This window comes from Crotalus tigris, unplaced genomic scaffold, assembly GCF_016545835.1.
Source record: "Crotalus tigris isolate CLP2741 ecotype Arizona unplaced genomic scaffold, ASM1654583v1 scf7180000018371.15429387391:27106975, whole genome shotgun sequence".
NCBI classification, from domain to species: domain Eukaryota; kingdom Metazoa; phylum Chordata; class Lepidosauria; order Squamata; family Viperidae; genus Crotalus; species Crotalus tigris.
This window is the reverse complement of record NW_024096970.1, coordinates 22,854,558-22,874,870: the sequence shown is the minus strand read 5'-3', so window position 1 is coordinate 22,874,870 and position 20,313 is coordinate 22,854,558. Positions and strand designations below refer to the sequence as shown.

General features: G+C 37.2%; 1 protein-coding gene across 3 annotated transcripts in view; it reads left to right on the top strand.

The window, feature by feature from the left end:
* Nucleotides 1-712: 712 nt before the first annotated feature.
* The window catches only part of MIPOL1 (mirror-image polydactyly 1), a 189,679-nt gene continuing 170,078 nt past the window's right edge, over nucleotides 713-20,313 (top strand). For 2 of the 3 annotated variants that reach the window (XR_005557736.1, XM_039351805.1), the window contains exon 1: nucleotides 713-870. Coding sequence is in view for 1 of the 3 variants with exons in the window: in XM_039351805.1 (XP_039207739.1) it covers nucleotides 750-870 (121 nt within the window). In the remaining 2 variants the exon portion in view is untranslated. The remainder of the gene's footprint in view (nucleotides 871-20,313) is intronic. The other variant, XM_039351806.1, reaches the window with a different exon arrangement.

Below are 20,313 nucleotides of genomic sequence, written 5' to 3'. Positions count from 1 at the left end.
CCCTATAAAAAGAAATGAGGACTAACCAGTGAGTATGACAGAGATAACCCAATTTTTTAATTAAGAGTACAGGATAGATGGAAGTTCCTCTTAACTCAAGAAATATTCTTTATGAAGTAAAAAAGTATACCTTAAATAAGCTGTCAAACCATTGCTATGCCCACACAGTCGTTTATGCCTTAAGAAGGCGTAGTTGCCATATTCTGCGATGTGCGAAATAGCCATAGTGTGGCTAAAAACACGAGTCAAAATGGCTAGCGAACTTTCTATTGTCGATTGTGGAACAGCACTTTGAAGATGTTAATTGGTTACTGATTAGACAACGGCATGTTTTCTTCTCCCCTCACTTAACCCTGGAAATCCATCAGCACAGCTAGTTTGGTATATATATTAGTATTAAGTTCCATAGGTAATAAAGTTAACACGCTGAATCTGTAAAAGATAAGCCGGGAAAAACGTGAAGCACCATTTCAGTCTCAGGAGTGACACAAGACTAACGTATGTTGCAGGGGAATAGTGGGTTGCTAGGATGTTGCGAGCCAGTATAAACGGCAAGTGAGGAAAGTGTATAATCTTCAGAATTTATTAGTTTCCCACGCAGAATACGCCACTTATAGCACCGGGGAGAAGGGAAAGAAGGCGCTCCCGAGCGTGAGTAAAGCAAGGAGCGCGACGCTAATTTCTCCAGATTTTCCTTCCCGGCAGATCTCATTTCCGCCCTAAATGGGGTGGAAAGAAATGAAGGCTCAATGACTCCGGAAGTCGATGGCTTGAGTGAACCTATCGATTATGAGCCGGCAGGAGAGCAAGAAGGAATCTCACCGTCCTTCTGTTGCGCGCGCTTGGGCCAGTTCCAGGCGAAACCCACAGGTAAACCAAGCCCTTTGGACGCGGCTGCGTCACGCGCCTGGTTTCGAATGTCGCCGGTCTTTTGCTCCTGGGGCAACGCCTCGTGCTTCTTCAGGGGAAATGCGTGCAGAGCATAACGGGGCGGGTACATTGGAGGAGGATCACAACAACCACCCGGCTTATAAGGACAGATTTGCAATAGGCGTTTCTCATTCATAACGGAACTGGTGCTATTTTTTTAAAATCTACCCTCCCTTGAGGCCTGTCTTCTGAAACGACCTTAAGTGGGATCAAAAACACACAGAAGCGGCAACTTAAGTTACTTTAGCGCACGCATCCTCAACTTGATAATTCAAGTTGTTCATTCAATCCCAGCATTCCTTGCTGGCGCGCTTGTCTTTGCTGGTGAGGAATGACGGGAATTGCAGTGCGGCGCTCGACATCAAGCTGATGTATTTGCTAAAATGTATTTCCGTCTCCCTTCAGGGGCTCAAGTAGAAGAAGACTGTTCCTTTTCAGTGGTTGTAATAAGAGCTTGATTGTATAATCAGCATGGTTAAAGAATTGCATAAGCAGATACAGGTAGTCCTTGATGACCACAATTGAGTCCAAAATTTCGGCTTGCTAAGACAAGCAGTTAAGTGTATTTTATTATTTTTTGGCACAGTTGTTAAGTGAATCATTGCAGTTGTTAAGTGAATCTGGCTTCCCCACTGACTTTGCTTGTCAGAAGCCAGCTGGGAAGGTTACAAATGGTGATAACATGGTCCCTGGACACATCAACTGACATAAATATATGCAGATGACCATGAGGATGCTGCAACAGTCATAAGTGTGAAAATTGGTCATAAGTCACTTTTTTCAGTGCCACTGTAACTTTGGTCACTAAAATGGTTGTAGGTCAAGGACTATTTGTATCCCTGGTTCCTTCATTGTCTTACTTTGAAAATTGCCCTTTTCCCAGCCTCACATCTCAACAGTATGTGAATTACTTGGGCATCAGTACCGATGCAAATTGTGTTGATTTGGTTTTTGTCCAGTACTATTTAGCTAGGTCAGGGGTAGGCAACCTTGGCTCTTTTATGACTCATAAAAGAGCTGAGGTTGCCTACCCCTGGGCTAGGTCTACAGTAGGAGTCTCCAACCGGTACCTTGGGAACCAGATCACGCAAGCAGCAGGCAAAGCTTCATTTGCTCATTCACAGGAGCTAGGTTGCACACGTGAAACCATCCCCTCGCCACTGCTGTCCCTGCTGCTTCTCCCAGTCCGTGGAGCCAGAAAGGTTGGGGATTGCTGGTCTACAGAACATGTTGTGGTCTCAAAATGATGAATTCCACTTTGACAATTGTTTACTGTTTTCATTGTTTTATATCTGTTGCAGCAAAGGTCCATTTCAGAATGTTATTCAAATTCAAATATTTCAAAGGTTTTCAGCAGCAGTCGGGAAGAAGTCATGTTACACTTAATTTTTATGTTGGAAAAATAACACTGTAAGTTAGCTTTGTCCAGATTATTGTTTTTTAAAACCTGACAACATTAAGATGTGTGGACTTCAACTCCCAGAATTCCCAAGCTACTGCTGGCTGGGGAATTCTGGGAGTTGAAGTCCACACATATTAAAGTTGCCAAGTATAAAAAATTGATCTAAATATTCTACTTCACTGATATATTTGTCATTCTGAACTGTGCTGAATCTAAATGTAGCTGTTTTGACATTTAGCAGTAGATATTAAGTTTCCTGGAATTACAAGGATCTATAACAGTGGTTCTCAACGTTTGTGTGACGGCGACCCCCGTCACACAAACGTTCTGTGCATGTGCGGCGTGGCGCACATGCGCGGCGGCACCCCCATGCGCAGCACGCATGTGCGGCGCCGCCCCCTGAGGGGAGAAAATGGCGGATCGCCTTCTTTGGCAACCCCCGAAAAATGGTTGATCAACCCCAAATGGGGTCGCGACCCATAGGTTGAGAACCGCTGATCTATAATTTTAATCATTTTTTAAAAAATATTTGTGTCTGTAAATAGACCCTAGTCCTCTTCCAGATGGTAGAAGTTATTTTGATCCAATTAGCCTTTAAGACTACAATCTTCTACACATTTCTCTAGATGCAAATGTTTTATTTTCTTTTAACTCAGAGTAGTTGTAGAGTTGCAGTAAAAAAGAACAAAACAACCCCCCCCCCTTTTTTTAAAGGAAAGGAAATTTTGTTGTTAAGATATTACAAAAAGAGATTGAAATCAGAGGTTCTCTCAAGCCTTTGAGAGAACGTGTATTGCCACAATAAAGTTTGTGTTCCCTCTAATTCAGTTTGTTAGGATCATCCATCTACCCCTTAGTAATTCAGGAATTACTTAGTAATTACAGGAACTGCTGTGGAACAATGATTTAATATAGTCTTTCCCAACCTGGTGTTAACTTCAGCTTGCACAAACACTAATCATCCTAGTATGGAATTAATGGAAACTAAAGTATAATATTTTGGGTGTCAGCTTAATTGTAAATGCTGGAATAACCATTTGTTTTCCTTCCCATGGGTATGAAATTTTGAAGTCACAAGTAAAGTTTGCTTGCAATGAATTCATAGATATGTCATGTAGCTTTCTTGCAATATTCCTATAAGATATTCAACTCTGCTATCTATAGCCCTAAGATTTCTTCATTGTTTCCCATCCAAGTAACAACCAGGTCTGATTAAATATTTTATCAACCAAACTGACTGCCACCTGTGATAACAATGGTCAATATTCTCAGACAGTTTGTGCTAAGGTTAAGTATGTCAATCTCTGTGGTGAGAGAGAGGGAAGGGAAGGGATTTACCTAGAGCAGTGGTGCGAACCTATGGCATGCGTGCCAGAGGCGGCACTCAGAGCCCTCTCTGTGAGCATGCGTGCCATACCCCGGAGACGGCAACCAGCCCTTTTCAACCAGCCGCCCACTAACTCACTGAGGTCCCACGTGGCGGATGCATCCCGGTATGGCTGGTTTCCCTCCCCCCCATCCCATCCCTTCTGGTCTCGCATGCTCTCCTTTTCCTGGGCACGACCCACTGCATTGCCTCCTCAGCTGTCGGCCAGCCTTCCAGCTCAGAGGCAGCTTCTCTGCTGGCGGTGGGTGGCAGAGCCTCAGAGAGTGCTGGTCGAGGGGCCGGCAGGCTGTGGCTTCTGACAGACACCGTCGGCCACCCTGCGCTCACTGGCCTCTGTGTACAGGGGCCGATGGTGTCAAGCAGCAGCTGCCCCTGCCTTGCCTTGCCCTGCAACAATGGTACCCCCACCCTGCCTCGCCTTGCCTTGCCTCACCCCGCAGGACAAGCCTCCTGCTACTTCCCCACCTGCCAGAGACCCCCTGGATCTCCCCCAACCCTGTCTGGCCCCCACAGGCGTCCCTCCCCATGAGCAACATTGAGGTGACCACGCCCAATTTGGCCGTACCCACCCAGTCTGCCATGACCACCACAGCCACGCCCACCCAGTGGGCCATGCCCACCTGGCACCCGATGATAAATAAGTGGGTTTTGGGTTGCAGTTTGGGCACTCAGTCTCTAAAAGGTTCGCCATCACTGTTATAGACAAAGCTAGCAGTTGTCTATGGAAAACCTGCAACAACACCATAATAGGGAAGGGTAATTTTGACCCTGACATTTTGTTAATTTAAATCCCAAAATTAAAAATCCAGAACAAAAAAAACCCCTTGAGACAATTAACAATGTGAAGAGATTTTCATCTGGTTTCTGTAAAAAAGAAAAAAACTAAAATCCTTTGTTTGAATTCAGTTGAAATAACAAAGTTTGGGCCGCAAGTGCTGTTCCTTATAACCCAGGCCCACAAAGTGGATTGAGCAATTTAGGAGAATCTTAAAATGATTGGAATATTATGAAATATTAACACTTCTTATGTATTTAATATTTAAAATGGTTAATATTGTGTGTATTTGTATAATATTTTTTAAAAATTAAAACAATATTTTAAAGTAATTGGGAATCTCAATAATAGTGCACTTTAGAATCTGAACATTGGCTACAGTACCCTTTTATTTGGTTGCTTAGAATGTATTTAATGGATTTCTTACCTAAGTTTTAAGAACAATCTTTCTAAGATGGCTTGCAATAAAAAAATCTACATTTCAGTTTGAATGTAAAAGCACATTAAGCAAATCAGTTTTAAATCCTTTTAGGAGTGAACCATGTAAAAGAATCTATATCCAAAATTTAAATAACAATAGAGACATTTATATTACAAAAACATCCAGTAGTTATTGATCAGACTAGATTGGCCATAATCCTCAAGAATATCTGGTGAGCAACCTATTGCCATTCAGATGTTGCATCTCTCACCTTAGGCACCCAGACAGGAGCCATGGCGGCGGCATCATCATCATCATTATCATCAAAGTTGGAAGGTACCCTTGAAGGTCATCTAGTCCAACCCCGTGCTCAGGCTGGAAACCCTATACCATTTCAGACAAATGGCTGTCCAGTCTCTTCTTAAAAACTTCCAGTGTTGGAGCATTCACAACTTCTGGAGGCAGGTTGTTCTAACTGGTTAATTGATCTAACTGTCAGGAAGTTTCTCCTTAGTTCTAGATTGCTTCTCTCCTTGATTAGTTTCCGTCCGTTGCTTCTTGTCCTGCCTTCAGGTGCCTTGGAAAATAGCTTGACTCCCTCTTCTTTGTGGCAGCCCCTGAGATATTGGAACACTGCTATCATGTCCCCCCCTCATTCTTCTCTTCATTAAACTAGACATACCAATTCCAGCAGCCTTTCCTTATATGCTTTAGCGTCCAGTCTTCAGGAACTTCAGGAAAAGTAGGCCAGAATTATGGAAGGCAGACAAATATGATCTTTCATTTAAAAAAAAAAACCTAAAAGGACAAATATTTTTTAACTCTTTCAACAATATCAGATAATCTGTTCATTGGAAAAGAATTCCATAAGGCATGGATGTCAAACTCGTCACGTAACGTATTTTGACTCTTTTTGCATTGCTGGCAATGGGGTGGGCGCAGCTTCAGTACGATGAAACTGGCCCATGGGCCGGCAGTTTGACACCCCTGCCATAAGGTATTGGCCAGCACTGGAAGAAAACCACTGCTACCTGACAGATCTTAATCATAAGCTAGCAAGTAATGATCCCTGACAATCATTTAGATAGCCAGATAGTTTCCTAAGGAAGTAGCAAGTCCCTATTTTTGGTAGAAAGGAAGCTTTGAGAGAAGAATAAATTCTTGGGTGAACAGCATGGTTGGATTCCTAACAGCATCACTCTATTCTGGTAAATATTGTCACAAGTCCAAAATGTTCTGGATGCACCAATGTTGTTTCTACTAATAGAAATTCTAATGTTCAGTACATGAGAGCCATCAAACCTGTGCAGGCTCTTCTTTTACATACTTGCGTTGTGATGCTGTGCAGCAGGGTTTGGATAGTGATATCACTGACATACTCGGATGTTATGAAGGTACATTTTGTTCATTGCTTTCTGGCAACAAAACAAAGCAAAACAAAAATAGCCAGCCCAACTAATTACCAGAAGAAGGGAGATTGGCTGCAATATGCTGCTGCGGGCCTGTTTTTGTTTTTTGTTTCTGGCAAGGAATAATTGACGGTGGTTGTTGCTCTGTGTGTGTTCGTGTGTGTGTGTTTATACTACGGTTTTATCTTTGTAAGATGCCTGAAGTCACTGAGAATGAGTTGGGTGGCTACATAAATTTTCATAATAAAATAAAAAATTGTTTCCTGCTTTCTGCTTGTTTCTTTGTTTTTTTAATTTTAAGGGAATCAGATTATGTCAATTGACTTTGCTGGTTATAGAGCAGATACTCATTGGATTGTATTCACTAACATCCTTCCATTGATGAAGCTTTCTGAAGCAGACTTGGGGAATATTCCTGGGATGCGAAGAAATTGCATGTAAGCTAGATATATGATATATATATATATATGTATGTATGTATGTATATATGTATGTATGTATATTTTCTGAGGTTTTCGCGGGTATATTTTCTGAGGTTTTCGCGGGTGTTTGTATGTAGGTCTTTGGTTATTCGGGTTTTCTCCCACGTAAAATTGGAAGTGTCTTGGCGACGTTTCGACGAAGTCTCATTCGTCATCTTCAGGCTGGTGCTTTCGGCTTCGTGCTTCTAGGAGCAATGCCTTCGGCTTCGTGCTCCTAGAAGCACGAAGCCGAAAGCATCAGCCTGAAGATGACGAATGAGACTTCGTCGAAACGTCGCCAAGACACTTCCAATTTTACGTGGGAGAAAACCTGAATAACCAAAGACCTACATACATATATATATATATATATATATATATACACACACACACACACACACACACACACACATACATACATATACATACACACATTGTGGCTTATGAAAAATAGCAATATTAAAGGCATTCTTGGAGAAAATATATAATTTTATAAATATATAATAAATATATTTTATAAATATAAATATTTATAAAATATTATATATATATATATATATATATATATATATATATATATATATATATATATATATATATATATATGTCTTTGGTTGTTCGGGTTTTCTCCCGCGTAAAATTGGAAGTGTCTTTGCTGCTCAAAGCAAGAAGCTAAAAACACCAGCCTGAAGATGACGAATGTGACTTCGTCGAAACGTTGCCAAGACACTTCCAATTTTACGCGGGAGAAAACCCGAACAACCAAAGACCTATATACAAATACCCGCGAAAACCTCAGAAAACAAATATATATATATATATAATTTTATTATTCCCAGGCTAATACTTTCTCAAGAGATATATTTTTCCCCTACTCCATTTTTAGAAAATTAGCACAAATACGTCTCTTTCAGTAAGGCATTGACTTTTAACCTGCATTATATTGTTTTTATTTTTAATTGTTATTACCACCTTGAATACTGTGTTCAACTAAAAAAACCAGGGTGCATATAATTAATATTAATAAATATGCATGGATAATTCCTAGTTCTACCTCAAAATAGTTTCTTTTTTTTTTAAAAAATGATTCTATACTAACATTATTTGGCATCCATCTATGGCTCAGTGAGATTTGAAATATTCTCCAAAGTCTCTTTGCACATGTTTGAGGCAAAAGTCTGAAAAGGAGCTTATTCAAATATTTGGGAAGAAGTAGTCATATTTTGATTACAGTAAATTAGAATTATATAGAAGTAGTATAGCAGCAGCTAGTCCTAGTATGGTTTTTGTAAAATTTTTCTTCTTCAAAATTATTTTCTGACTATCCCTTTTGTGTTATTATTGTTACTGTTTTTCTGTTACATATCAACAAGCATCATATGCCAGAAATGATACTCAAAAGCAAGAGCAATGTTTATTAGAACAGACTACTGAGAAATCCTTTGCTGCTTACACCTGCAGAATTAACAAGAAAAAAATAAAAGTACAGGTAGTCCTCAAGTTGATGACCGTAACTGAGCCCAAAAGTTATGTTGCTAAGTGAAACATTTGTTAAGTGAGTTTTGCCCCTTTTTATGACTTTTCTTGCCACAGTTCAGCGAATCACTGAATTTGTTAAGTTAATAACATGCTTGTTATGTGAATCTAGATTCCCATTGACTTTGCTTGTCAGAAGGTCGCAAAAATTGATTATGTGACCCCAGGACATGGCAACCATCATAAATATGAACCAGTTGTCAAGCATCTGAATTTTGATCATGTGATCACGGGGATGCTGCAAGGTCATAAGTGTGGAAAATGGTTATAAGTCACTTTTTTCTTTGTAACTTTGAATGGTCATTAAATGAACTGTTGTAAGTAGAGGACTGCCTGTAGGATGTTTCTATCCAAGGATGAACTAAAGAAACAACAAATTAATCAAGAGGCAATTCTATACTGTTAAACAAACACTGTGATGTGAATATGATTTTTCGCTTGTTCTGAAAATATGAATGATATGAACAAAGCAAGTTACATTAATCACCTATTAATCTTTGAGTTTTCTTTAAATAATACTGAGCGAAGGGTTTACAACAAATAAAAAAAGTAAGGGGATAAAAACAAGAGTCTCCAAATTAATACAACATATCACTAGATGGAGCAATTTGCTAACAGTTTGTAATGTACTGTGCTGCTTTCTGATCATGTAACTGAGGGACTTTTAGGGAAAAAATCATGATCAGAGTGTAAAGATATTGTCAAAAAATTATCTGAGAATATTTATATGAGTATTTTGGGTTGAACAGTTATTGTAAACAAAGATTCAACTGTATCTTTCTTCAGAGAGGTTCAGTATATGGACTCCTAAATAGTGTTGGGGAACATGCATAAATTGACAGCATATCTGATTTTACACATTAATTAAGTAGAAAACATACATCACAAATGCATTATCAGCCAGTCCCAATATAACCTGATGATAAAAAAGAAAGAGTTGTGAGTGTGTGTTTGCAGTTTGGCTGCTGCTTCCTTGCACTTGCACTTTAAAATGAACAATCAATGCTTTTTTGGACATATGCAATTAGTGATGCTTTGGGGAACTTCATTTTCATTTTGTAGATACACTGAATATTGGTGGAACACAATCTGCTGCAGTGTTTCTCAATCTCAGAAACTTTTAAGGTATGTGGACTTCAACCCCCAGAATTTTTTTGAGATTGAGAAACGCTACTCTGGTTTTTTCTCCTGCATGCCCTCAAAATCTGCTTCAGTGGATTACAACATTTCTTGGAATGAATAGAGCCAGAAGCAATACAACAGTTCTCAGGAAAAGTTACCCTTGGATTTCTGCCCAAATATTTGTTTCTGCATATGATAAACCTGTTACATTAAGCATCACGAAATGGCCCATATGTAATACAACTTTAGTGATGGTTTTTTAAGAGAGGCTAGTAAAGAAACTTCTAAATCATCTTTGGCCTGAGACTTAAGTAATTTGCATGTCACACAAAAACTAGATGACCTGGATTTGACTAGCACCATTGTAATGTAATTATCCTTCTGAGCTACATCTGATATCCCAAAAGAAATGTGTAAAGTTTATTTTCAAAGGTTATGGATTTGGTTGAGTGATGTCATTGTGCGGCATACAGAACAGGAATCTGCAGAACTCTTTGCTGATATTTATGCAAGTATAAACGAACACATTCAAGCTTTAAGGAACAATGTTAAGCATAAGGCAGGGAAAGGTAATGTTTTGACATTTGTCAAAGTGATTGAACAAAACAACTCAGAATTCTACTGAAATAGTACCTTTCCCTTGTTTTGCTTGTCTTTGATGGATAAAATACATTTGAGCTTCTTAGTTGGATATTACTGGCTTGCAAAGATTAGCCATATGGATTTTCTTTTGTACTTGAACTTTGTGGTATTGCACAATAGTATTAAAGGCAGGTTTTTAGAATTGATTTTTTAAAAATGCAAAAGGGCTGCTAACTGTACCACAGCATGAAGATGAAAAATGAGCAACTTCACCTCCTGTCCTTAGAGGATAGAGCTCCTCCTGTTTCTCTTCCATCGCTATGACAGAAAAGTATTAAAACTTTACTCACGCAGCAAATGAGTTGTCAATCTCAATAGATGACTATTTCATATTTTTGTTTCTATAAGCCAGGGGTCTTCAAACCTGGCCCTTTAAGACTTGTGGACTTCAGCTCCCAGAATTCTTGGCTGAGGAATAAGTCATAAAAGGGCCAAGTTTGAAGACCCCTACTATAAGCTTATTAAGAGGTTGTAAATGCCCACTTCTGTTCCATCTACTCCTTCTGTTTCCAATCTACAGGCAGAAATTGGTAAAGCTAATTTACCAATTGATTGAAGTTACCCCAATATGCTACCCCTTTTTTATTCATGACAAGATTATACTGAGTTCAAAATTGTAGACTAAGATTTTTTTCTTCAGTGCAGACTTTCTATAGAAGGTAATCAAGTGAACATAATATATTTGATGACGTGCTTCCAAATATCATTAAGTAGAAATCACTATGTGAGAAGCAATTTCACTTTCAGAATAGAATTTATCTGCATTTCTCTTATTGGAAGTAAAATCATCCCTTTCTGTTGGTTGGAATGGCATGAGATGTAGCAAGACATAAAATGTTACTTTGAAAATTCATATTCAGTTTATACAGCTTGCAAGTCTCTTCTATTTCTTTTTTGATTCTTGGTTTCTTTTCTTTTTCAGTTATGTTTTTGAACATCTGTTAAAATAAACATTAAGGGAAAGATATTATTTAATATTTGTAACATCTGTTTTGTTTTTTGTTTGAATTTCAGTGGTTTGCAAACTTCCTTAATTCTAGCCATAAGACATTTCTTAATATTAAGTTCATCCAAATGTGTGTGATGATTTTGAATGTACTGTATTTCAGATCACCATCAGCTTTTTCCAGTTAATGTTTTGGAATTTGAGATATATAATTTCTAATCTAGAAGGTATATGGTTGAGAAGCTGATTCATATATTTATTATTATAAATTAAATAGAGATGAGTTTCTGTATATGTCTGAATAATACAAGATGGCAAGAATTAATGCTATTTAGCAGGGCTGTCTACCATGACCATACTGTACTGGATATGCTGCTCAATAGAATGTATCATTTAGAAATTAAAATAGTAGCATTAATCAGAATAGGAAGATTGAGTGGTTGATCACATGTTATGTCGAAAGCTTGTACAACTCATGCCAACCAGGTCTTTAAATGGATATTTAAGACTGGAAACACTGGAAATATGAGCCATGCCAGTTTCTGGGGGGGCATATGAATGGGCATTTTTCACAGTATAGAATGTTTTGCTTAAGGATCATAAATACTATCAACTTTACTTGAGAGTCTTTAGAATTGATATGTCTCTCCCATAAGATATTCTTTTGAAATATGTTTTTGCTTTGTTTATATACCTAAGTCCTGTTGAATTCTGTGGAACTAAGAACTAAGTCAACATATGTAGCAATTCTCTGCTGCTTAGTTACACTATAACTAAAGTTTGGGCTTTAGGTCTTCCTTTTGATGAAACCGCAGTAGAAAAAAATGCTGAGATTATTTGTAGTGGTATCCACAAGCAGGATCAAAAAAGGCAAGATGGCCCTCATAGCATTACAGTTAAATCTTTTTGCATGCGTGCTGTTGAATTATATGATGTTTTCTTAAGATGAAATACAGAAAAACCTGGATTTTCTCAAGGCCCAGCTTGAAATTTAGCAATTTGAGAAAGGGTGTTTACTTGGTTTATTTAACCTTTTATGGAATTCCTAAATCATGGAAATCTTTTGGCTTGCCTGGGCTGCATTGAGTGAGGAAGAATTACCTTAGTCTGCATATAAAATATACAACATAGTTAATGTATATAAATCACACAGTAATGTTAAAAGTTTACATTCTTGGGGGCTGCATTACTGGGTGTCTAGGACCACAGGCAGCCCTTGGCCATAGGTTGGACACGTCTGTCCTAAATAGTCTTTCTGCATTCAGTTCTTTCTTTCTCTCCTTTTTGTTCTCTCTGTCTTCTCTCTCTCTCTTCTCTGTTTTCTTTCTTTCAGGATACAGTTTTTTTCTTACTCCATCTTGTCAACGTCTGTGTTTAGAAATAATGGTTAGAAACAATTAAGATGAGGACCACTTAATTTAATAAACTGGGTATCTTATTTTCCAAGAAATTAGCCTTTGTGTGGCTTTTGGCAAATACATACGCATACATCTATGCAGTCAAGTGTGACAAAAGACACATTTTTATGAAGCGGGGGGAGGGGGGATCTCCAGGATGTTTTTAACTGGAGATTGATTGAGAAGATAAAAAAGAAATGCACTTGAAAATCTGATGCAATGCCCACTTTTTTTATCTTTTGGGCATTGGGCCATATGTCAAGTGGGCATTGCATCAGATGTTCAAGTGCATTTCTTTTTTATGTCCATATTTCTTTTTAGAGTGGGAAGATCATCTTAATTTAGAAATTTCCTTCCTTTTGAGCAACACATTATTTTCTCTCCAACCAGTCTGATATTTTGCCTCTGATGAGAGATTATGGTGCTTCTTTTTATTATATTTAAATAGCAACAGTTGAAAATAGCCCTCATATGAATAAGCTCTGTTAAAATTTTACTGATAAAAGCTTTAATGGATTCAGGGTAATAGAAAAATTACTTATAGTGCATCCTTGTAGAGATCCTGTTTGAAACCAATGGTATCCTGTCATGTTCAGTAACCTATCTGTCATCATCCTCATTTTATTTCTTCAAGCCTAATAGTTTAATTCAGGCTTGTACCTTGCCTTGTCAAACCGGCAAGAACTTCATAATATTGCTATCAAGGGTAGAATTACACCACCTGTTCATCTGTCTTTTCATTTTCAAAGTTTTTTCAGTTAAAACACATGCTTAGAGTTCCTTCAGTTAAGCATCTATGGATGTGCATAGAAATCAGTGACTATACCTCAAATATGGAAGTATAAATCATTTATGTGTCATTGATATGGTTACAGTTGTTATATTGGCAGCCTTAACCAACTTGAGCCTTTCAAAGGTGTTAAACTACAAACTCTAATTTTCTTCCATCCATCATGTCATGATGTACAGAAAGTGGTTGGGCTGCAAAAATACAGTGCCATCAGTAGTTATGGGCGTGTTACGATGTGCCTCATATCTTTGCTATGTGAGCTTCCCAGATTACCAGCAGGCTGATGGGTGCAGTTCAGGGTATTGATTGTCCCCTACAAAGACCTACATGGCACAGAGCCTAGATATTTGAGGGACTATTTCTCTCCCTTTGTATCTGCCTGTCCAATAAGATTTGGCATAAACTCTGGGCCGCATCCATTAAGTAGTGTCATCTGAATTGGATGTAGAAGATATGTTATGGAACAAAATTCCCCTACAGATTCAAATATCCCCAATACCATTTTTCTATAAATGTGTCTTGAATGCCTCTTTTTTAAATCAGGTTATGGGCTCAGGTGGGGTGTAGACTCCCTGTGTGAGGGGTTTATAGGTTTTTTCATCTTTCTTTTTCTGTTTGTACTTGTTCTCTTGTAGTTTTGTTTTTGATTTTTGTATGCAAAAAATTGAGTGGTATTAGTAAATAAATAAATAAATAAATAAATAAATAAATAATGAGAGGTGTAATCTATATTTAGAAGACTGCCCTGCAAAATTTCCTGCAAAATGATATACCAGTTGGAAACCTTTTTTTGTTTTTAAGCATAATTATGAAAATAAAAGGTTCAGATAGTGCAAATTTGATTATAGGTACTTTTTATTACCATAATCTATGCCAAGAATCTATGTATTAATGTTAGACTTTTTTATATTGTATAGTTCAAAAAACTATTAGGTTATGTACAGGAGTAATTGTATCATATCAATATAAAATGTAAAATAAAATTGCTATGTATTTTTTAAAAGGACAGAGTAACAGTTAAAAATCAACAAAATATTATGCCTTATTTCCAAAACATTGGAAATATTGGATCACTGGCATGCCACATAACAAATTGCTCCTAAAGCTTAGATTAGACTTTTCCGTCACTGCACATTAGGGAACGTATGCGTCTTTCAGGGATGGTTGCATAAGTGTTGCATTTATATTTCTGCAAATGTTAATGTTCTGCTTTGGGGGCATTCAAACAGCTAAATACAGAACAGGAAGTTGGATCAACCAATCAGCATGCAGGACACGCACCTCTGCACAATGCAGAGTTGGGGTTTGGAAGGTGCACATTGGCCTGTCTCCAGTTATTTGCAGCCACTTACCGATCAACCCTTTCATAGCATAGGTATGCAGCAATACCTTCACACAACTCTAAATCAAGCTTTAATCCTCCTTTACATTGCAACAAAGTCTTTTTTTAATATTTTGTTTGAAAAAAATGAGAAACTTGGAAAATATATCTGTTAATTAGCATATCCCTTTAATAGAAATTCCAAGAGGGAGTCATGTGCTTTGCTAAAAATCAGAAATGTGAGGTTGAATCAAAAAATAAATTATAAAAGTTATTAATTTTGAATTAGATTTAAACATAGGCATTTGTAGCATACACCCAGACTGATCACAGGAAGAAAACATGATATTATAATGTAATTGCTTTATGTATTGATTAAATAAGAGATTGGCGTTCTCCATATAAATCAGATAACCATGATTTATGCATGGATGCCAAGGTCTGAATGTAGAAAACCATTTATAGGTCTGTGTATATAAATAATGGGTGGATTAGAATGGTCAGCATAGTTTGGTATTAATACAACTCATTCTAAGACATATTTCAAGAAATAAAAAATAATCTTAAAGCCTCGTTCACTAAGCAAGGTGAACATAAACTTAGTCTTGTCTGTAATACAATATTCTATTTATATCTATTTCAGAACAGTTAGCATTACCTAAGAGATTGATATAGTAAATCAATTGAATGTATTTCCATATTTGGGAACAAAAAAAGCTTTATTCTAGACTATATAATAAGCCCTAGTAATATAAATGCTGACCTTGAAGCTGTTGATTTGCTTTGTTTGAATTATGTTGGGTGTGAAAAGAAAGTGGAAAGAAGCAGAAATTCTGTCCAGAGTAAATAAAATGCCTAAACTCTGTATAATGCGAGAAACCCGACACTGCTTCATCTGTTGTCTTTCAGAACCCCTGAATCAATTTGATGGTGATGACATTTCAGGCTGCTAGGATTAGGGAAAGGGAACAATTTGCATCCCACACCTATTTCTGCAATTAAAATTGGCCAACATATTTTTGCATTGTTGCATCCTTTCAGTGATATTCTTCTGTGGTCCCCAAACCCAAATATTGCCCTAATTTGCATCCTGTTTAATACAACTTCTGTAATGCATGTTGAAAAATTTGCTTTAGATTCTCTAAAGCAGTGATCCCCAAGCTGGTTTTGTGGAAAACAATTTTTCCATGGACCTGGGAAGGGTGGTGGTGGGGAATGATTTCACGTGCAGTCTAGGCCTCGTGCATGCACAGATGAAGCTTGCCCAGTTCCTAACAAGTCATGAACCAGTACTAATACAAGAGTTTGGGGACTTCTGCTCTAAGTATATATGATGGAATGGTATCAAATATGGTCCCCGTTGTCTTATTTTGCAGAGAGACAATGATCCTCGAAAGCTTTCTACTTGGGGGGGGGGGAACCATAAGAATATAAATTTCAGTTTATTTATGGTCAGGCCAAACGAAACATAGTTTTCTATTCATATTCTTGGAAACTTTCATTGTCCATATCACTTGATCGCAAAAAATGTCTTTCTATTTTTGATCCGTTTATCCCAGGGGTAGTCAACCTTGGCTCTTTTATGACTTGTGGACTTCAACTCCCAGAATTCCTGAGCCAGCTAAGCTGGCTCAGGAATTCTGGGAATTGAAGTCCACGAGTCATAAAAGAGCCAAGGTTGACTACCCCTGGTTTATCCTGTCCTTAATTATCAGTCCATTCTAATCTTTTTGTAATACCTAGTAGTTTATAAACTATGGCAAAACCTCTTCCCTTCCAGCACTAGTTACTCAGGAAATTTGAGTGATTCAGAGTTTCCAGTTTATGATTCCTTTGATTTGGCAATCTAGTATTTTTCACATTTTTTTAAACTTCATGATTTGAATATTGCTATTTGTTTGGAAGCTTTTCCAAGGTCAGTTATATACCCATTGCAAGTATATTCAGTGAGCTCTGAGGTGAGGTCAAGACAAGCAACCCCCCAGATTCTCATAACACTAGGTCTCATCAGGAAAGATTTTCTTTTCTAGATTATGTGGTAAAAAAATAAAAAATGATTGTGGAAATCTCTGATACTCTCTAGCTGCATTGAAGGTGACCGCTGTGTAAAGGCCCCACAGAGTACTAATTAAAATACAGCTTTCTCCTTGAAATGTAATTTGATCCATTCCTTTGCTGTTCTGATAAGGCTAATATTTGTCTCTAGCCTGTTTTTAGGGATTTGAAGTGATACCATCATCTCTGAAGGTTACTAAATAATAGAATTATGACTCTATTCTCCTCTCTCCTATCCCATTTTTCATATGCTGAAAAAGATATTTTGCATACAGTGACAAGTATCCGATTTTCTTGTGTGAAATTTTATAACAGGTATAGAATTTGGGCGAGCAGTCATGTTACAGAAATGTACTTGAAAAATCATTGTTATTAATATTTCTATTGTGAGGAAGCCATCATAATTCTACTCCTTGATACTTGACCTTTTTTGCTATTTTTTTCCCTTGGTAATACTACATTTTAATAGTTTCAGGTTTGCTTGTTTTTTCAATTACTACTGGAATCTTAAGATTTCCTATTCAAGTTGATAGTGAAAAGAGGCTCATATAGTCTTTCAGGCATTTTCATTTGTCTTTCAGCAGGAACGAATAGACAGCCATACACCTTTTGTGTGTTTGCCTTTCTTCTCATATGTCTCTAAATGTCAAAATGGTCCATAGATAAACTCAATATTCAAATCTTGCCACCCAACTGGAATTCTTTCATTAACAGAGACGCAAATTATGTCTTTAGCCTGTTTTTGGAAGAGGCTTCTGAGTAGGCAGGAAACCCTATACCATTTCAGACAAATGGTTGTCCAGACTCTTCTTAAAAACATTAAAAAGCATTCACAACTTCTGGAAGCAGGTTGTTCCACTGATTAATTGTTCTAACCTCCAGTCCTCTGATCATCTTTGTTGCTCTTCTCTGTACTCTTTCTGGAGTCCCAACATCTTTTTTACATCATGGTGACCAAAACTGGATGCAGTATTCCAAGTGTGGCCTTGCCGAGGCGTTATAAAGTGGTATTAATGCTTTATGTGATCTTGATTCTATCCCTCTGTTAATGCAGCTTAGGACTGTGTTGGCTTTTTTGGCAGCTGCAGCACACTGCTGGCTCATATTTAAGTGATTGTCCACTAGGACTCCGAGATCCCTCTCACAGTTACTACGATTGAGCAACTCATTGTCCTTTGATGGCTGAAAGGAAATTTATGCAGAAAGAATTTTCTCAAACCTGCAGTTTATAGCTGGGCCTTTTCAGATTTTTGCTCCAGCTGGCATTGACCATTCTGATGGCGGAAGGTGGTGCTGCCTTGTATTTAGAAAAAGTATATTTGGATATATCTAAAAGGTAAAACTGGAAACATCTCCATGCAACACACATTCACCATCACTGAACTAAAACCCTTTCCCTAAACTTCAAACAGAGAATTGAAAGATGCAAGGTATTATCATTACAGTACATTTTACATCAATGTCTGCTCCTCTTGCAGTTGTTTGGGATTTTTGATATAGATGTTCTCAATGTTTGCACTCTCCATAGTTTTCACTGAAACTATGGTAGACAGATATTTCTAATCTAACTTTTTAACCCTTCCAATCTTCCATTTTCTGGTAAAAGCAAGGTGGATTTTCTACCAAATTCATATTTAATTTGTCCTGCAAAGCTAATCTGAATTGTCCAATAAAAGAAAACAAATTTACAATGAGAAATGAGAATGCCAGTGAGAAGATAGAAGTTTCCCCTTACATTGTCCACATGACTTTGCTTATGATTTTTGGGACAGAAAAATCCAAAAAGAATTCATGTTTTGTTCAGCCCAGACCTTAAGACCTGGGTCTGTGTGGAAAATTTGGGTTTGGAAAGTTTGGGTTCAGAACTGAGAAAAGTACATTTATTTTATAATGGTCAAAGGCAAATAAAGGAAGTTCAGTCAGTTTTGGAGAGATTTGCTTTGTCTTGAATAATCAGTTATATATCTCCATAAGAAGTCTGTGTCAGTAGTTACTGCTAGAGGTTCTCCTCTCTGTAACAGATTTTTCCATACTGGCTTCAGCTGATCATCCAGCAGTAACCTTGACTAGAGATAGCCTAACTGCAGCAATAATTTTGAATTGCTATGATGTAATTTTTAACAGGACTACTCTTGCAGAGTCTTTGGGGAATACAATATGTGGCAGAGAGAGTTCAAATGGGAACGGGTATTATGAATATATGATCAAATTATAGTTACATTATGTAATTATATAATGTGGTCTGTTTTATTTATGCATTTTTTTCTGATTTTTTGGGAAAGAGGGAGGAGTTTATCCTATAAAGCTCTGCATACTCCATACCAATTGGAATGCCTTCTTTAATCAGTAATTGCTCAGATATATTTCCATAATAAGACTTGGAGAGTGGTGAAAGGTGGGAAAGAATTTGACTACTTGAAGCTACTCTTCCACTCATAAGAACTCTAATGCACTACCCAGAATGTATCTACTTTCTGAAAGATATTGGGATCCGCCCAGAACCACTTAAAATTTATTTATTCATTTTCATTTATTTTTCATATTTCCAAAATGCCAGACCCATGTAATTCTCTCTAAATATTTGTGCCTTTTTTTTAAAAAAAAAAAAAAACACTATGAGCTCTGTGAGCATCATTGATTTTTTTTTCTTGATAGCCTTTGCCCAACAGTACAGAGTCCACATTAGTTGCAATACGAACCAAATGACCAGTTTGTCACCTGAATCTGATATAGTGGGCTGGAGAGAGAAAGTCAACCAGCGGATTTTCATCCCTACGGTCAAAATAAAACTCAGTCTCCTGGTTTCTAACCTGGTACTTTAACTGCTTGACCAGACTGGCTTTCATCAAACACACCCATATACAATAATAATGTACAAAATAAAAAGAGTGGAAACCTCTGGGCAAGATCCTATACACATTATTAAGTCAATGTGGATGAATTTACCTTCTAATTCTCTTCAGACCTGTATTTTAATCCAGTTTGATATAGGTGTATAGATTCATTGATAAAAAAGTATTATCTATGTGTGAAGTATGTAAATATACAAAAACAATTCTGTTGAATCAATTAGATGACTTAATTTGACTTACTGATTTGATTTAGAAAACCAACTTAGTTTAAAATGTAAAAGCAAATTGCCTTTTAATTTAAGTGTCAAAGCAATAATAGCCTGGAAGTTCTTTGAAGTGTTTCATTAATCGGAACCATGACATTAAGTTTTAGAAAGTTGTATGGTCCTATTAAACTAGCTAATAATTCATTTTTAAAAGTGTACAATTAATGTAATTTAAAACATTCTCATACTATTGACTTTTCTTTATTCTATTTTAATGTATTCTTACATGTAAATATTTTCACAAAACAAATTCCAATTGCCTCCAGCTGTAAATTTGCAAGATAGTACATATTATTGATCATATATTATGATAATTTATACAGACCACTTGCCATTAGATTTGGGTAGGCTAGGAGTTTAACTTTAACTAGGCTAGTTTCGACTGGTGAAGTGAAGGAATTTAATACAGATACTCCTCACTTACTACTGCAATTGAGCCCAAAATTTCTGTTGCTAAGTAAGACAGTTGTTAAGTCCGTCTTGCCCCTTTTACAACCTTTCTTGCCACAGCTGTTAAGTGAATCATTGCAGTTGTTAAATTAGTAACATGGTTAAGTGAAGCTGGCGTCCCCATTGACTTTGGTTGTCAGAAGGTTGCAAA